The 17,162-nt window shown below is 23.6% G+C and overlaps 4 protein-coding genes across 11 annotated transcripts; 2 read left to right on the top strand and 2 right to left on the bottom strand.

Moving 5' to 3' along the window:
• The first annotated feature begins 435 nt into the window (after positions 1 to 435).
• Positions 436 to 3,809, top strand: LOC122860967 (GPI ethanolamine phosphate transferase 2). The gene is made up of 3 exons (XM_044165069.1): positions 436 to 583; positions 656 to 842; positions 927 to 3,809. Exons 1-3 carry the CDS (start codon positions 501 to 503, stop codon positions 3,315 to 3,317), a joined length of 2,661 nt encoding a protein of 886 aa, XP_044021004.1. The 5' UTR covers positions 436 to 500; the 3' UTR covers positions 3,318 to 3,809.
• Positions 2,715 to 10,997, bottom strand: LOC122860966 (transmembrane protein 94). 8 transcript variants are annotated; one of them, XM_044165060.1, is made up of 18 exons: positions 10,711 to 10,997; positions 9,294 to 10,411; positions 9,055 to 9,216; positions 8,778 to 8,994; positions 8,474 to 8,711; positions 8,113 to 8,220; positions 7,715 to 7,808; positions 7,429 to 7,646; positions 7,119 to 7,354; positions 6,900 to 7,024; positions 6,636 to 6,784; positions 6,157 to 6,297; positions 5,800 to 5,943; positions 5,667 to 5,705; positions 4,524 to 5,539; positions 4,359 to 4,452; positions 4,136 to 4,297; positions 2,715 to 4,062 (listed from the first exon to the last, which is right to left on the bottom strand). In XM_044165060.1, the coding sequence occupies exons 2-18, from the start codon at positions 10,407 to 10,409 to the stop codon at positions 3,990 to 3,992; spliced, it is 4,332 nt and encodes a 1,443-aa protein (XP_044020995.1). In that variant the 5' UTR covers positions 10,410 to 10,411; positions 10,711 to 10,997; the 3' UTR covers positions 2,715 to 3,989. The 8 variants fall into 8 exon arrangements, with proteins under 8 accessions (XP_044020995.1, XP_044020997.1, XP_044020996.1 ...); XM_044165061.1 differs by having other exon boundaries at positions 2,721 to 4,062; positions 9,294 to 10,423; XM_044165062.1 differs by lacking the exon at positions 5,667 to 5,705 and having other exon boundaries at positions 10,711 to 10,996.
• A 721-nt stretch (positions 10,998 to 11,718) lies between these two features.
• LOC122860964 (cytochrome b-c1 complex subunit 2, mitochondrial) lies at positions 11,719 to 13,996 on the top strand. The gene is made up of 6 exons (XM_044165059.1): positions 11,719 to 11,856; positions 12,193 to 12,335; positions 12,408 to 12,816; positions 12,893 to 13,324; positions 13,406 to 13,627; positions 13,705 to 13,996. Exons 1-6 carry the CDS (start codon positions 11,812 to 11,814, stop codon positions 13,789 to 13,791), a joined length of 1,338 nt encoding a protein of 445 aa, XP_044020994.1. The 5' UTR covers positions 11,719 to 11,811; the 3' UTR covers positions 13,792 to 13,996.
• Positions 13,997 to 14,086: 90 nt separating this feature from the next.
• LOC122860963 (nucleolar protein 11) lies at positions 14,087 to 16,318 on the bottom strand. Its single transcript, XM_044165058.1, has 3 exons — positions 16,098 to 16,318; positions 14,425 to 15,999; positions 14,087 to 14,344 (listed from the first exon to the last, which is right to left on the bottom strand). Exons 1-3 carry the CDS (start codon positions 16,227 to 16,229, stop codon positions 14,216 to 14,218), a joined length of 1,836 nt encoding a protein of 611 aa, XP_044020993.1. The 5' UTR covers positions 16,230 to 16,318; the 3' UTR covers positions 14,087 to 14,215.
• Between the last annotated feature and the right edge of the window lie 844 nt (positions 16,319 to 17,162).

Here is a 17,162-nt window from a genome sequence, read left to right as displayed (position 1 = left end):
ATTAATAAATTTTATGTTGTAATTTGTAAACTGTTCTTAAAGCTTGTCGCTTTGTTTATCGTTAACGTTGAAAAACGGCCTTAATATTTGTCATCGTTTATTAAAAATTCACCCCAATATATTTTGAAATTGTTATTACTATTATTATTATAGGTTATGTGTCTCTCTCTATTCAAAATTTGAAAAAAAAAAAAAATAAATATTAAAATCAAACTTACCTATAAAAATTTAGAAAATGATTATTATTTAATAAATAATTAATTACTAAATTAATAAATTATATAAAAAGTAGCAAATTAATTGTAAATATCATAATGAATTTGAGTAAGTAAATTTTCATTCAAATAAAAGCCACGTAAACATAATTAAAAACAGAAAAACAATTAAATAGATTATAAAAATTAATAATTATTTATTATTTTTCAATAGCTTATAAATCGAATGATATATTATTGTTCACCTATATCATATGGACATCATTATTTAGTATCAGTTTATTTATGTATGGTTTTTTTCCAATAAAAATAACAAATAATTTACCATCAAATTATAATGATATTCCAGATATAATAAATAATATAAAGTAAGTTATTTAAGCTTAATAATAATTATTAAAGATAAACAATAATAATAATTTATATAATTTATATTATAGACTTGATAAAAATGAATTATACAAACCATCAGTACAAAAAATAATAATTATGGTTATTGATGCATTGAGATGGGATTTTGTTGATGTTAATAAAATGCCAATTACAAGTAATTTAATTAATAATAATAAAGCTCATTTATTAAAAGTTAAAGTTAATGCTCCAACAGTGACAATGCCAAGAATAAAAGTAAATAATTTTTCATATAAAAACAATCAATCAATCAATTTGTTATGAAATTTATTATATTTATTTATTTATTTTTGTATACAGGCAATGACAACAGGAATGTTGCCAAATTTTATAGATGTTGTTTTAAATTTAGGTAAATCAGAAGTACAAAGTGACAGTATATTACATCAAGCTCAAAAAAATAATCATAAATTAGTATTTTATGGTGATGACACATGGCTTAAATTATTTCCAAATATATTTCATCGTCATGATGGTACAACATCATTTTTTGTAACTGATTTTACAGAAGTTGATGATAATGTAACACGTCAAATTGACAAAGAATTATATGATAATAATGATTGGTCAATAATGATACTACATTATTTAGGTCTTGATCATATTGGTCATGTATTTGGACCACATCATAATTTAATAACACAAAAATTACATGAAATGGATAATATAATATATAAATTAAATAATAAAATTAATCAATTTAATGATAATAACATATCATCATTATTAATTGTATGTGGTGATCATGGAATGAAAGATAGTGGTGGTCATGGTGGTGCAACACCTGAAGAAACACTTGTACCATTTGTTGTATTTGGAAATAATTATCAAAAAAATATTCATCATAATTATTATAATGAAATTGATCAAATTGATATTGCAACAACACTTGCTGTATTGTTGGGTCTACCAATACCATCATCAAACATTGGTACAGTATCAATGAATATCATAAAAAATTATTCCACAAAACAACAGCTATTTATTCTTTATTATAATGCAAAACAAATATATTTACATTTTAAAAAAATTGATGATTATAAATTTAGTAAAATACATGATAATTATAATGAGGCTATTAAATTACATTATAATTTATTAAATAATAATCAAGAAAATGAAATAGTTGATAGTCAAGCTAATTATATTATTCACAAATATTATGAAATTCTACAACAAATGAAAGCAATTCTTGTTAAAAGTACAATCAAATATGATCTAACAATCATGACATTTTCAATTATTTTAATTATACAATATTTCGTATTAATTATTATTAATTCAAGCATGAAAAATAATAATTTTTCAATCAAAATATTTATACTCACGTTATTTTTGAGTGGGATATTTTGGTTTGTTTTAATTATTTGTTTAAACAATGCTAATATTGATAATATTTATTCAGATTTTATAGATATACCTAATTTTTTAAAGCTCATTATTATTAGCCTCATTATATTTAATTGTTATTTATTATCAAAATCAATATCTAATAATTTTCAATTAAATATTACAAATGTTTCTTTTGTTGGAATTTTTTTATACATTGCCAGCTTGACAAGCAGTAGTTTTATAGAAGAAGAACATCAAATTTGGTATTTTTTTTATACAACATTTTTAATTTATACAATGTATTATCATGTTAAAAAAATTAATTATCATTTAGCTGATATTAATGGTGATAATTTGATTATTTTAATATTGACATTAGCAATTGTTCATAGAATTTTTAGAAAATTAAATAGTACAGGTAATAAATATGCTCATTTACCAGATATTAAAAATTGGCTTGAAGCTAATGATTCAAATATAACCATGACTTTGTTGCTTATAGCATCATTATTAATATTAATTACAATTTCATATATAACAGAACGTAAAAAGTACAAAGCAACAACATTAATATTTAATTTAATATTAGCTTGTTGTATTTATCAAAGACATGCTTCATCAAATAATTATGTTATAAATTTTTTACATTTAAAATCTCAGGGTATTTATGAAGTTTATTTATTCTGGATGGCAATTAGTTTATTATTAATTTATCGCATTAATAAAACTTTAAATTTACAAAATAATAACAAATTATTTAGACAAATAATATTTATTTTCATTGAAGTTTTAATAATGATATCAGCATTACTTCATCGTCCTCATAATGTGATAATTTTACCAGTTCAAATAGTGACAAGTATTGTTATTCATAAATATATAACAAATGATACAAATTGTATATTTATTAGTTATTTAATTGGTAATGTTTATTATTTTTATCAGGGTAATTCAAATAGTTTAGCAACAATTGATGTTGCTGCTGGTTATGTTGGTTTAACATCATACAATCCAATAATTGCAACAATATATTTATCAATCAACACATTTTCATCGAGAATTATTGAATATTTAATATTAATATACATCAAAACAATTAATAATAATAATGAATATTCATCAATGATAATTAATTTAAATCAACAATGTCTTGTTATACATTTTTTACCATTTTTATTTTACACAATAATTATAAGCATGCAAAGATATCATTTATTCATATGGACAGTATTTTCACCAAAAATATTATACGAATCATTTCATTGTGCAATTTTTTTTATTGCTATATTTATTGTACAGAGTATTTTAATTTTAATTGAAAATAATATGAAAAAAAAAATGAATAAATATGTATATTAAAAAATAACATTATTTCGATTTAATTTATTTTATTACAATTATTTTTTTTTACATTGAATAAATAAATATAAAATTAACATGACAATGATTCAATAAATTTATCAATTGCTAGTTTTTTTTTCAACCATCCACAACAATATTTTTAATAATTTAATTAGTTATTTTTTATTTTTTTTTTGTATAATTTAATTTTCTAGAATTTACTAATGCACACACACACAAAAGATATTGAAATAATTTATTGCTATTGCCATTTGTAGTATGTATATAAATTTAATAAATAATATCAAATATTTTTATGGTAATAATTAATTATTTTTGGATATTTATCGCATTGAAATACTATTATCAATATGGTTGACTTGTTTTTTTATATATTTTTTTAAAAAATGTTTATGGTTGTATAAAAATATTATTTCTCTGAAGTCCAAATAGAAATATGCTTAAATGCTTAATTAATAAAAGCAATGATTATAAAAAAAAAAAAAAAAATACATTACAATGTGCATTTTTATACGTATTAATTGTAAATATTAATAAATTATTTTTATCATTTTTCATTTGGACCACATCGTCAATGACAAAAATATTTAAATATATTATTTAATTTATTTTGTAAGTAGGCAAATATTTGGCATTGAAAAAAAAAAAAAAAATCAAAAAATTATCATTTTAAAATGGCGAATTCATGCCTAATTTTGTTCCAAATTCTAGTCGTGCTCTTTTTTGATATCTGACATTTGCTCTGTAAAATAATCAACACAATTAATATGATTTTTATTAAAAAATAAAGTTTAAAATTTAGGAAAAAAACTTACTTAATTTCTTGCCATTTGACAAATTCATTTATTACAAAAACCAAGGGTAATGATAGCATTAAAAATACTGATAAATGTATTGGTAAATTTATAAATTTTTTTTGTTCAATTTTAATAATATCATAGAGATAAATAAATGAGAAAAATGCTTGCAATGCCAGACTGAAATAAAAACATAAAATTAAAACAATATAAAAAAAAAATAATTTATGCCAATACGTACACTAAAAATCCACAAAAAAACCATGGCCAATTTGTAAATGGCAATCTTCGCCAAATTGAATATTCTCTATGTACAAAACCACTTGATATTGTAACTGAAATTGAAGAAGAAAAAAACAATGATAAGCTGTATTATTAAAAGTAGAAAATTTGTTAAATTACTTACCAAAATGTAAAACAATAATTGTCAATGCAAGATGCTGTATAATCAATATAATATTTGGATATTTACCCCACCCACCCCAGGTAAAATTACTTGTTGTATTTGGATAAACATAAAAGCATTTATGATCATTGTTGGTAAAATTTGGACAAATCATCATGTACATAAACATTTGAAATGTAACAGTTATTAGAATTGTTGGTAAAAATTTACTTCCATAACACCACAATACAAACATTGTTGTTTTACCATTAACAACACATTGATTTTTACCAGTTGCACGTTGCATTATTGTTGGATCAGTTGGTGTTGCAATCATTGATACAGATAATAATGGTATTATCAAACATGTAAGCCATAATATTTGTCCAACAGTAAATATCGGTGGTAATAATAAAAAACAAGATAATAATTGTGTAAATGATAATGTAACATTACAACACAACCAAAATTGTACACAATTTGTAAGACATTTCATATAATCTCTAGCTTCCATAACAAAATGAAATAGGGCAATTGAATCTTCACGTTTAACACTCAATGAGCATGCTATTGAATTTAATGATCTACTTAAATCAATTGGTGATGGTCCTTGTTCATCTTTAGTATCAATAATAACTGGTACTTTTTGACATACTTGAGGATAAAGTGGTTCAACAGCAACACTAGCATCAGCTTGCATAAATATTGCCATATTTTCAGCATTTGCTGATGAACCTAATACACAAACAACTTCACCATAATCCTGCATAATATGTAACATTTCACGTGTTACAGCAGTATTACAATCAGTAAATAATGATACTAATAATGGTACATTATCAATTAATTCAATATGAGGTCTTATTTTATCAATACCTCGTGGTAATTTTGCTCTATTTGATAAATCAAAATTAACTGGTGCACTTTGTTCAGTACTATCAGTTAAACAACTTAATGATCTCCATATTTCTTGACCACAACCAAGATCAACACTTTGTACAAGTACACTGTCGTCACTTTTAATTGTATCATTTTCTCTATTTTAATAAAAAATAAATAAAACAATTATTCATAATTTTCAATATTTTAAAACAATAAAAAATAGCAATGAATTAAATGATTGATTTCAAATTAAAAAAAAAAATAAATAATTATTATATTTACACTGATTCAAGTCCTTCAATATTTCCATTTTGATTTAAACTGTATGATGATGATGATTAAACATGCAAAATAATAAATAAATAAATAATAATTTTTTGATGATAAATAAATTAATTTGTTGTTTTTAAATTACCTTTGGCTTGTTGTACTTTTAGCTTGTGATGGATCAGCATTGTGCCATTCAGTTGCTTCATCATCAAATTTAACAATTGAATAATCAGTATTAATTGCACTTGGTGCTGACATACTCATTGCTTTACTAGAATCTAAATTTGTACTAAAAAAATAATTAATTTAATTGAATGATTAATTTGATAATATTAAATTTACATTATAACTAATTAATTAATTTTGTTAGTTGTATTTTTTTATAGTTTCATGCTTATTTAGATTGATTTAGATTATTAGATAGTAGATAGTTATTGAGAATATAATTATTATTTTTTTATTTTATTGTTTGTTAAGTTTTTTGACATTAATTGTCACATACCGAGGATTATTAATACGAGGATAAAGCAATTGGCTTGCCTCGTCCATGCAGTTATAATTATTCTGGTAAGATTGTACGGATGGTGTTGGTGAGGACATGGCTGCTGCTTGACTCACCCAACCTCCGATTGGACTTTCTGATCTATTTTGCCATTATGTTAGTTACACGTTATTTTTTTTTTTAATTATAAATACACTTAACCACGTAACAAATAGATTATTAAAACAAAATTTAAATTACCATATTTAGTTTTGTTATTTATAAAAGATTAAAATAAAAAAAGAAACCAATAATAATTATTCATTAAATAGTGATGAAAAATGTTGATTGAAAAGAAAAATTGTTAGTAGGCACACAAATATTCATACACACATATGTTTATGATAGAAAAATAAAAAAGACAACAAGCAATGATTTAAAAATAATAAATGAAATTAATCATCAATCAATTAATTGATGATTAATATGTAATTAAATACCTAGGTTTTTCACTGAGTAATGAAATGTGACAATTCCATCCACTTTCAAGACCCATCTTCTCTGAGAATACACGAGATCGTAATTCATTTTCCTTGCTGAAGTGAACAAATCTTATGCATGCTCTTTCTAATTGTTCAATAAGTTGTACCTAATGTCAATGATTAATGATGACTATTTGTATATGAATATGAAATTTATATTTTAACATAAATTTCTTAGCTAAAAAAATGGATAATTTGTTTTTTTTTTTCAAAGGTACTCACCATATCAGCTTGAGCCTGATATTGCATTGTTACCATTCCAATAAATATTTGATTGCACTGTAGCTCAAAACAACTGTCAACATCATTTACCTCATCGTCTTTATTTTCATTACAAAGTAAAGAATCTAATAAATTAATTTAAATTAAAATAAAAAACAATATCATTAATGTTACATTATATTTTATCATAATAAATATTAATATATAAATATAGTTTACCTGTTGAATGAAATTGTCCAAATAAACTTCTTGCACGTGGATCTAAAATATTTCTAAAATCCCATGGTATTGGTGTTGGACTTCTATGTGGTGCATATAAATGTTTACAATCTGATGGAAGTTCCAAATAAACATTTGATAATTTATTATTAACACCACGTATCAATGGTCTGTATGCAAATGCTGTACAGTATGCTGTTAAGCTTGATCTTTGATAAAAATCTTGTACTTTTTTTCTAATTAATCAAATAAAATAATGATTATTGTAGCTAAGAGAAAATAAATAATAAATAGTAATTATTATTATTACCTATCAGCTGGTGTCAATGGACAAAGATCATGCCCATCCCAAAATTCAATACATGAATCAAGAATAACATCAGCAGTACCTTGTGTTAATAATTGTAATCCAGCACCAGCACGTTCTTTAACAACAACTGCCATCATATGTGGAAATGGAAATTTTAATTTTGTTGCAATACTCAGTGAACGAGCAAATTTAATATCACGTCTAACCATTTCTGGTTGCTAAAATAATATATTTATTATTTAATATTGATAAAAAAACAAATTGCAAGCTGAATATTAATATTTACCACATGTCTAAATGTTGCCAATTGTTGTTCAAGTTGAAATATTTCTTGAGCTTGATCTTGAAAGCCAATTTGTTTGGCAAGTTCACACAAACACCTTATTAACAAATTAAATAACAAATATTTTCATTTTACATATATAAAAATAAATACATAATTTATTTTGTTAAATAGTTTATGATATATGCATAAAAATAATAAATAAATAAATAATAAATTAAATACCCTCATTAGTAAATGAAAAATATAAAAAGTTTAGCTAATAAAAAGCTTGATTAATAAATAAAAGAATACAAGATCCAGGCACCGATAGAACTGTAAAAAAATGATTTCTACAATAAAGATTTTTGAAAAAAAAACAAGTATATTTTAAAAAATAATAAATTATCTATCCAACTGACCACTTGTTTCCAAGGCTTCCAATTTCTTCATACGAATGTGATTGATCATTTGAATATGGCATTCTAGCTCTACTGATTAAATCAATTCTATTGCAGTTATCCTGGCTCCTAATAAAGTTATTTCATTCGTGCAAATATCATTTTTACTATATATTTTTTGACTGCAAAGCATAACTATTTATCTTCATTTAAAAAAAATTATTTTATGCCTTGTAGCCATATTTAAAATTACGTTGTAATATTTTTATTAAAAGAAAATTAATTTATCATATATAATATAATTTTGGCAAATTTAAAAATTAATGATTGATGAATTTGTTAATTTTATAATGATTATTATATTAGATAAATAATAAAATACCTTCTATTTGTAACTGGTACAAGATTTTCATTGTACAATGCTTCACATGTAACATGACAACAAAATTTTGTATAATGTTCTTGTGTTTCCATGTTACATGTATTTAATAATATTGCTAAACCAAGTGGTTTTAATGAATTCAAATGTTGTCTCCATGATTGATCATCAAATTGTAATCTAAATGGTAATGCATGATCATGTGTTAAATCAAGTACTTCAGCAACTGAGTGTGATATATCTGAAAAATTAATATAATTATAACTTTGTTTTCACAATATATAATTTTATAAATTATTATCATTACCTGATTGTGAATATGGTATTTTGGTTGTATCATTTTTATCGGTTTTATCATTACTTTTATTTGCATCATTTGTTTTCATTTGTGGTTCTTGTTGTTTTTCAAGACTAACTGTACTTGATGATCTTGACAATGTACTTGCATTACGTAAAAAAAATACTTTTTCAGCTGTTGGATTTGCCCATGATAGTATACCTTTTTTGTCAACACAACACAAAGCCTAAAAATATCGAAAATTAAAATAAAACAATATAGATTAATTTATATAATATAGACTTACAGTTACTGATCCAAGAACATGAAGAATACTTGCTGATCTTGACATCATAAATTCTCTTCCAAGAAGTATATCAAAAAAATATTCTTTTAATTCAGACCAATTATAAACAACATCTGGATTATTTGGTCCAGAAATATCTGTATCATCAAATGGATCTATAAACTAGTAATTATCAAATTAATATATTAATAAATATGCATATTTATTAGATGATTAGTTATATAAAAAAATAAACTTACTGGCATTTTTTTTGATGATTGATAAAGTTCAAATAGTGCTTTAAATCTAGCCATACCAAAACAATTAAGAACAATCCAATATTGTGAAAATACAATTGGTAATAATGGTAGTGTTGTTGCAATTGGTTGATTAATAAATATATCAACCCAATGACCAATACCAAAATTATCAAAAAGATATAAATAACGTAATAAATTTGATATAAATATAATAATTAATATTATTGGATATAATAATTGTTCAATACAACAAATCATAACTAAATGACGTTCACGATTGTAATATGTTACTGGTCGTACAAGTGCTTGCTCCAATGCCATACGTAAATTTGTTAAATACGGAGTTTCATATAACATATATAATTTATTTTGTCGTGGTAAACGTGCTTGTGGAGTTGAAAATATTTCATTTGTACTGTGTGCTGGTGGATTATATATATCTTTGGCATATAGCTTTGGATCATTTTGACAGTCAAATGGTTTACAATAACCAGGTACTTGTTGACCTGGTTTTATAACAATAATATCACCCATAACTAATAATGCCCATGGTAAATTAATTATTTTACCATCACGATATGTCCATTGTAATGTTAAACATGGTGATAATGGTGTACATAGATGAGGATAATTTTCTGCTTCCCATTTACATATATTTTGTGCTGATTCTAATTTTTTAATTAATATACGTACTCGATGGGGTATTTCATTGTGTCGTAATTTATTATCAGCAACAACTAAAATAAAATTAAATATTACAAATAATAATACAATTAATCCTTCATATGGCAATGATGATGATGATGATGATGATCCATTATCTGATTTATAAATTGTTCCAATAATTAAACTCAATGAATTAATAATAAGTGCCATTGCAGATGTCCAACAAAGTGTTGTATATTGACTTTTATGATGTAATGCATCTTTTAACCATCCTTTATAGCTTTTATTTTTCCATGATTTTTTTTCATGTTGTTCTAATACATTACGAATGTCATTTGTAAGTTTTTCTAATGCTTCAGCTGTTGTCAAGCCTAGAGTTTCATTACTAGCAATTCTAAGTTTTGTTGTTTTTCTCTTCCCAGCATTACCTTCAAATCTATTTTCTGCCATTTCTAAAAAAAAAACTAAAAAATTATTTTTCCTTCAAATATACAAAATATAGTTGTGTTATTTTTATAACTATGTTACATAGATATGTCTACATAAGAGCTACATTTAAAAATTTACTAATTTATCATTCAATAATAATTATTATTAAATATATGTAGGTATACCTATATATTTTTATTTTTTTTTGACAGATTGATTGTTAGTCGGTATTGTTATTGTATATGTTTTTAAATAAAATTATAACAATCAAAACAATGTTTTAGGTTAGCAATTAATTACATAATATTTTTGGATATCTTACCTTTATTTGTTTTTCTACATTAATTAAAATTTATATATTACACAAATTAATTCATTATATACAATTAATTAATCACAACAAAAGTTGTATCATTTCAGCATCCACACTTTATATACACCACACACCACAACTCCACAAGTCCACAACAACAGTGAACACTTGGCTGAGCCAGCTTGTTGTTCTGTTGTTGTGTTGTTCTGTCTGCTATATCTCTATCTCATTTCATCATCATCATCATCTTCATCATATCAAAAATAAACTCTTTCTCTTTTTTTTTCAGTGGCTAGTTACACACGTCATTCAGCTATGTATATATATTATATATTTATAAATTATGTACAATAAATTTCAAGTTTTTTTTATGTTTTTAACTATTATTTTTAAAAAAAATTATAAACTCTTCTAGTGATAGATTATAACACAGTGACATTATTTATTTTAAAAATTGATAATAATGAAAATAAATTATTATATAATTTTTTAATTAGGATGAACATAAATAATTGTATGTTAATGTTTATAATAAAATTATTAACTTTATATATTTAATTAATTGACAACTTTAATTGTCTCATATTTTGTTATTTAATTTTTTTTTTTGCGTTTAGTAAAAATACATAATCTAATTTAATTTTAATTATTATTTATTTTTATATTTTGATGATTAATTTGAAATAAACACGAAATATTATTGACAAATTAATAATCTTTATTTTCTATATTTAAAAAAAAATTTTATAATTTACTTTTTGATAAATTTTAAATGAAATTTTTAATTAAAATTTATACAGAATTATGGTTTAATTAATTGAGTAATATTATAATAAATTTATACTTCAAATAAAACAATTAAAAAAATATATTTCAAAAAAATCTACGATAAACAATTTGAATATTTTTTTTGACTCTAGTAATTTTTAAATGGGGAAAATGGCGACATACTATGAGAGACATCTGTGGCCATTTTATAAATTAGTAAATTTACTAGTACAAGTGGCAAGAGTGAAGAGGGGAAATGAAAAAAAAAAAAAAAAAAAATCAGTTCTTTTTTTGTGATAAAATCGTCTCCGTGTTGATCCGTAAATTCGGAAACGCACGAAAATGGCTTGTTCAGCAGTGAGATCTCCATTTTTACGTAATTCAACGGTATGAATAATAAATTTAACAATTTTTAATTACATTTGTTTGTTATAATTGTGTTTATGGTTACTGTTAAACATCACAAAGTTACACAAAAATTATATATTATTTTTGACAAAACTGTTATGTAAAAGATTGCTAGTTTTTTTTTCTTTCTTTTTCTACAAATGTAAACCTGCTACGTGATTGGTTATATATACCTACACAATTTTACAATATTTTGATAATTTTTTTAACAACTAACAATTAATGAGTATTGAATTATCTAACAATAATTTATATTGATTATTATTAACATTGTGTAATTATTGTGTTATTATTTAAAATTTAAAAAAAATATAGGTAAGGCATTATGCAGCTGCTGCCAAGGCTTGTCAAAGTTCACCACCATCAATTTCACTTGACACCCAAGTACTGAGCAACAAAGTAACAATTGCTGCACTTGATAATAACAGTCCAGTTACACAAGTGTCAATTGTCTTCAAGTAAGTTTAAACGATATTATTTATATCAACATTAAAACTGTTATTAAATTGTTTTTATTGATTTATTTAAAGAGCTGGTTCTCGTAATGAGACATATGATACTCAGGGTCTTACTCATCTATTGAGATTAAGTGCTGGTTTAACAACAAAAAGAGCAACTTCATTTGGTATTATAAGAAATATTCAACAACTTGGAGGAAATTTATATGCAACAACTGATCGTGAAACAGTATCATATACTCTTCAAGTAACACGTGATAATTTAGAACAAGCATTATCACTATTGGAAGATGTTGCTATTCATCCAACATTTAAACCATGGGAACTTGCTGATTTAACACCAAGATTACGTTATGAGCTATCAACACTACCAGAAACAGTTAAAGTTATTGAACTTTTACACAAAGCAGCATATCGTTCTGGTTTGGGATACTCATTGTATACACCAAAACGTCAAATTGAAAGAATTTCATCTGAAACGGTAAATAAAATTATTAAATTAAATGAATTTATCTAAATTTTTTATATATTTATGTTTGTGATGATTTTTATTCAAGTTGCAACATTTTGTAAATTCATTTTACACTGGTGGAAAATGTGCTGTTGTTGGTACTGGTATATCAAAATCTGAGCTATCATCATTTGCTCAAAATTTAGAATTAACATCAAACAGTTGTGAAACAATGCCATCAAAATATTATGGTGGTGAAATAAGAAAAGAACGTAATTCACAAATAGCAACAATTGCACTTGCTGTTGAAAGTACAGGTTTTGAAAAAGATAATGATGCATTGGCATTTGCTATACTTCAACAAGCTGCTGGTGCTGGACCACATGTTAAATGGGGTGGTTCAACAGCACCTCTACAAAGAAGTATATCATCAGCTGCTGGATCAGATCCATTTGCAATATCAGCATTTAATGCAAGTTATACTGATACTGGATTATTTGGATTTGTTTTATCAGCACCAGCTAACATTGCTGGATCGGTTAGTTGATTATTTATTTATAATAAAAATAATACATGTATATTTATAATAGATTATGTATTTTTTTTTGTTGATAATTAGTTGACTAAAGCAGCATACAAATGGATGTCATCACCAAATATAACAGATGTTGATATAACACGTGGTAAAACTGAATTGAAAGCATCAATTTTATATGCTGGTGATAGTAATGCTGGTCAACTTGAAAATATTACACAACAAGCATTGTTCAAGGGACGTATTACATCAAATGCAGCACTTGCTGCTGAAGTTGATAAAATTTCAGCTGCTGATGTCAAAAAAGTATGTTGTTTATTTTTAAATCTTTTTTTTTTTTTTGTTAATAAATAAATAAATTAATTTATATTTTCAAATTACAGGCTGCAAGTAAACTCAACGGTAAAGTATCAATGGCATCAATTGGAAATTTGTCAACAGTTCCACACATTGATCAACTTAATTGCTAAATAATTTATTATAGCATTATACCGTTAATAGTATCAAGCTAATTGTTTATTAAAAAAAAAAGAATAAAAATTATCTATTGTCAGCATTAATTGCTTGATGTTTATTTAAAAAAACAATAATAAATGCAAATTTTCGTTACAATTCATGTAATTGTGTATATATGCTAAATAAACGAATAAATTAATAAACAAATATCAAATAATTCATCAACAATATATTTTTATTTTTTTAACATGCTACTACTCACAGGGGCTTTGAAATTTAATTTTTTTAAATATGGAAAATTAATTTATATTGACGCTTTTTTTTTTGTTTATTTTTATTAAAATTGTATACAAGAAATGAAATTATTTCAACTTAATAATATGTCGATGAAAAAGAAAAAAAAAAAAACAAATGAAAATATAATTAATAATATTTTAATTAGCACAGTTGAATTTCTTCTATCGAATAAAATTTGTTGAAATCTGTGCTTGATAACTTGACAGGTTTACCATTTGATAATCTATAAAACATTGGTCGTAGATCTTCAATGTCTTTCAATAATTGATGCTAAAAAAAAACGAAAATGATCATCAAATTAGCATTGCTTAAATAAATGGTTAATTATAAATTATAAATTATAAACTTACATGATCACATAATATTTCTTCCATTTTATTTAGCATACTCAATACAGCTGGATCTTGTGATAATAAATAATGTTGATAATGTGAATCCAATAAAAGACTTGCCCATTCATAAAGTTGTTTATCATTTGGTCCAAATTGACATGTATCATGTTGATTATTAAATTTATCAATAATATAATTCATAAGTCTCAATACTTCATTAAATGTTAATTCAGATTTTAAATAATTTAATAATGATAAATCATAAAAATTTGTTTTAAATAATTTATCAAGAAAATCATTTCTTGTTATTGATTTATTTTTTTTATTTGGTGTACCATTTTGTTGTGGTTGTTGTTGTTGTTTAATTTGTTTAAATGTATCATCAGATGTTCTCAATGAAAATGATAATAAATCAGCAATAATTTTTTCTGGCTGATCTTTTAAATTATCTAAACACCATAATATTGTTGATATATCTTTAACTTTAATTAATTCAGGTATTATTGTTTTTTGTATAACAGCATCACAAATACCCTCATTTAAATAAATATTAATTTGTTTTGCAATTTTTTTAGGCACACCAATCATTGACAATTGTTTTGGTATGATATTTTTTGTATCTTGCCAATTAGCTAATATTGTTTCTTGTATTTCAATAATATCACTATCATGTTCCTGTTTTTTTTCATCATTTTTAAATCTCAATGATGAACCAAGCATTGTTTCAATACGTTGTGATGCTAAACAATAAGAAGCTAAACGTAAATGTTGATTTTCAGCAAGTAATAATTTATCATCAATACGCCATAATTTAGCATCTTTAATATATAATTTTAAATTTTCAATAGCTTGAACAAATTTAAATGTTATATTATAAATTAATAATACAGCACCTTCTTCATGTACATTTGCACCATATGCAGCAATTGTTGTTTCATTAAGTGCTACCATTAATACTTGATTTTTAGTACTTATTGATGAAAATACACTAATCAACATACCAGGTGTTTTATCATTTGTTTTATCAATTAATTGATAACTGTATAATCTACCATGTGACCATAATGTTAATAAATATGCATTATTATTATTTTCAATAACAACATGTCCAACAAGTTGTTCAGATATACGTTTTAATTCAATTTTTTTAATTGTTTCATAATCAATTAAATATGTATCATCATGTAAACCAATTGTAACATAACTACATGTTGTATCAGTACGTATTAAACCACAAAGATACGTTTTGCTTTTAATTGTTATTAAACGACAATCACTTAATTTTTCATTTGGCTTTAAAAAACCAATGTCTTTCCATGTTTTACGATTATCAAGTGCCCATTGTAATGATGCTGTTGCACCATCATATCTTACAACAATTATTGTACCATTATCACATGATAATAATGTATTAAATGGATGATTAAATTTTTTAGATTTTATAGCATCAAGTTTTGCATCTTGTTCAGTCCATACTTTTATTTGACTTTCATTAAATACTGCTGCATATCTATTTGTTTTACTTTCATATATAACTTGAGTTGTAAAACGTTCTGTTGTTGACCAACTGCTCAATTGTTTAAAATCTTGGAGCTGAAAATTATTTTTATTAATTATTGTTAATTTTATTTTAATAAGGTATATTTGAAAATTAAAAATTCTAATTTTTTGTTATAAATAAAGTTCCTAACCTTGTAACGAAATGCAATTTTTCTGCCTAGGGTAACGATAGCACATCCATTGTCAGCATCTTTTTCAACTCCAAGTAAATTTTGTAGATCAATTAAAGGACACAATTTATTATATGACGTTAGTTTTGCCATTTTTTTATTTATAACATTTAGATTTATTTAATATTAACTGTCTTAAATTCAATGTGCTCCCCAGTGTTCCTTTTATGTTTTATGATTATGATTTTTTTTTTCACTTTAGCAGCCTCGTGGTTTTAAAACGTAACTCGATAAGCATACTATTTATTTTATCGATAACTTCTTGCTAATTTGGTTAGATGGCGTGTCGTCCTGGATAAGCAGTTGAAAAATTAATTTTTATAAAAGTATAATATGGAATTATTTTGCAAGTAATAACATCATGATATTTCATTTTTACATTTATTATTTTTTTATTTTTATGTTTTCATTAAAAATACTTGAATAAATAATTGGAAATTTCAGGAGATTTTTTTTTTTTCATTATTTAAATAATATTATAATAAAGTTTGAATAATTTGTTATTTAAAAAGTATATATATTTCATTAAACCATCGAAATGAGGAAACTTACAATTTTTAATATATGAAAATTTAAATACGTTTGTAAGACATTTTTGAAATTAATCCAAATTTCGGCTCGGAAAAGTTCTGAAAAACAAAAAAAATGTCAGTGATTTTTCAATTAAAAATATCAAGCAAATAAATAAATAATTAATTTAATTTTTAGGATACTTACAATAGTAAGATTTTCAGACGACAAAACAAATGTTCTGATGAATAAATTGCCATCAAAAGTTGTTGAAAAAAAATTATATTGAGTATCACTAAACTTGTTGACAACAGTCTGCAAAATAAAATTTTTTAAAAAATAAAAATATAAAATAATAGCACTATACTGATAGAAATAAATAAAAAAAAAAAACCTTTAAAGTGTTTTTAAAAAATGTTTTTTCTTCAAATTCACTGTCAAATCGAAAAACGTTAAAAATTTTCTTATCTCCAACTGTGTAGCCAAAATTAATCTTATCATAAGAAATGCTCAAAT

The sequence above is a fragment of the Aphidius gifuensis genome, linkage group LG1, assembly GCF_014905175.1.
Source record: "Aphidius gifuensis isolate YNYX2018 linkage group LG1, ASM1490517v1, whole genome shotgun sequence".
NCBI classification, from domain to species: Eukaryota; Metazoa; Arthropoda; class Insecta; order Hymenoptera; family Braconidae; genus Aphidius; species Aphidius gifuensis.
This window is presented reverse-complemented; position numbering and strand designations above follow the sequence as displayed.

Bases quoted from the DNA above. Each gene is read 5' to 3' on its own strand.
- LOC122860967 (XM_044165069.1), top strand. From the start codon at position 501: ATGTATGGTTTTTTTCCAATAAAAATAACAAATAATTTACCATCAAAT. The intron at 584-655 runs GTAAGTTATTTA...TTTATATTATAG, and splicing joins GATATAATAAATAATATAAA to ACTTGATAAAAATGAATTAT. The intron at 843-926 runs GTAAATAATTTT...TTTTGTATACAG, and splicing joins TGACAATGCCAAGAATAAAA to GCAATGACAACAGGAATGTT.
- LOC122860966 (XM_044165060.1), bottom strand. From the start codon at position 10,409: ATGGCAGAAAATAGATTTGAAGGTAATGCTGGGAAGAGAAAAACAACA. The intron at 5,540-5,666 runs GTAAATATAATA...TTATTAAAATAG, and splicing joins ATTGAAGGACTTGAATCAGT to AGAAAATGATACAATTAAAA. The intron at 4,298-4,358 runs GTACGTATTGGC...TTTTTATTTCAG, and splicing joins TTTTTTTGTGGATTTTTAGT to TCTGGCATTGCAAGCATTTT.
- LOC122860964 (XM_044165059.1), top strand. From the start codon at position 11,812: ATGGCTTGTTCAGCAGTGAGATCTCCATTTTTACGTAATTCAACG. The intron at 11,857-12,192 runs GTATGAATAATA...AAAAAAATATAG, and splicing joins CATTTTTACGTAATTCAACG to GTAAGGCATTATGCAGCTGC. The intron at 12,817-12,892 runs GTAAATAAAATT...TTTTTATTCAAG, and splicing joins AAAGAATTTCATCTGAAACG to TTGCAACATTTTGTAAATTC.
- LOC122860963 (XM_044165058.1), bottom strand. From the start codon at position 16,229: ATGGCAAAACTAACGTCATATAATAAATTGTGTCCTTTAATTGATCTA. The intron at 16,000-16,097 runs GTTAGGAACTTT...AATAATTTTCAG, and splicing joins AAATTGCATTTCGTTACAAG to CTCCAAGATTTTAAACAATT. The intron at 14,345-14,424 runs GTAAGTTTATAA...GTTTTTTTTTAG, and splicing joins AAGAAATATTATGTGATCAT to CATCAATTATTGAAAGACAT.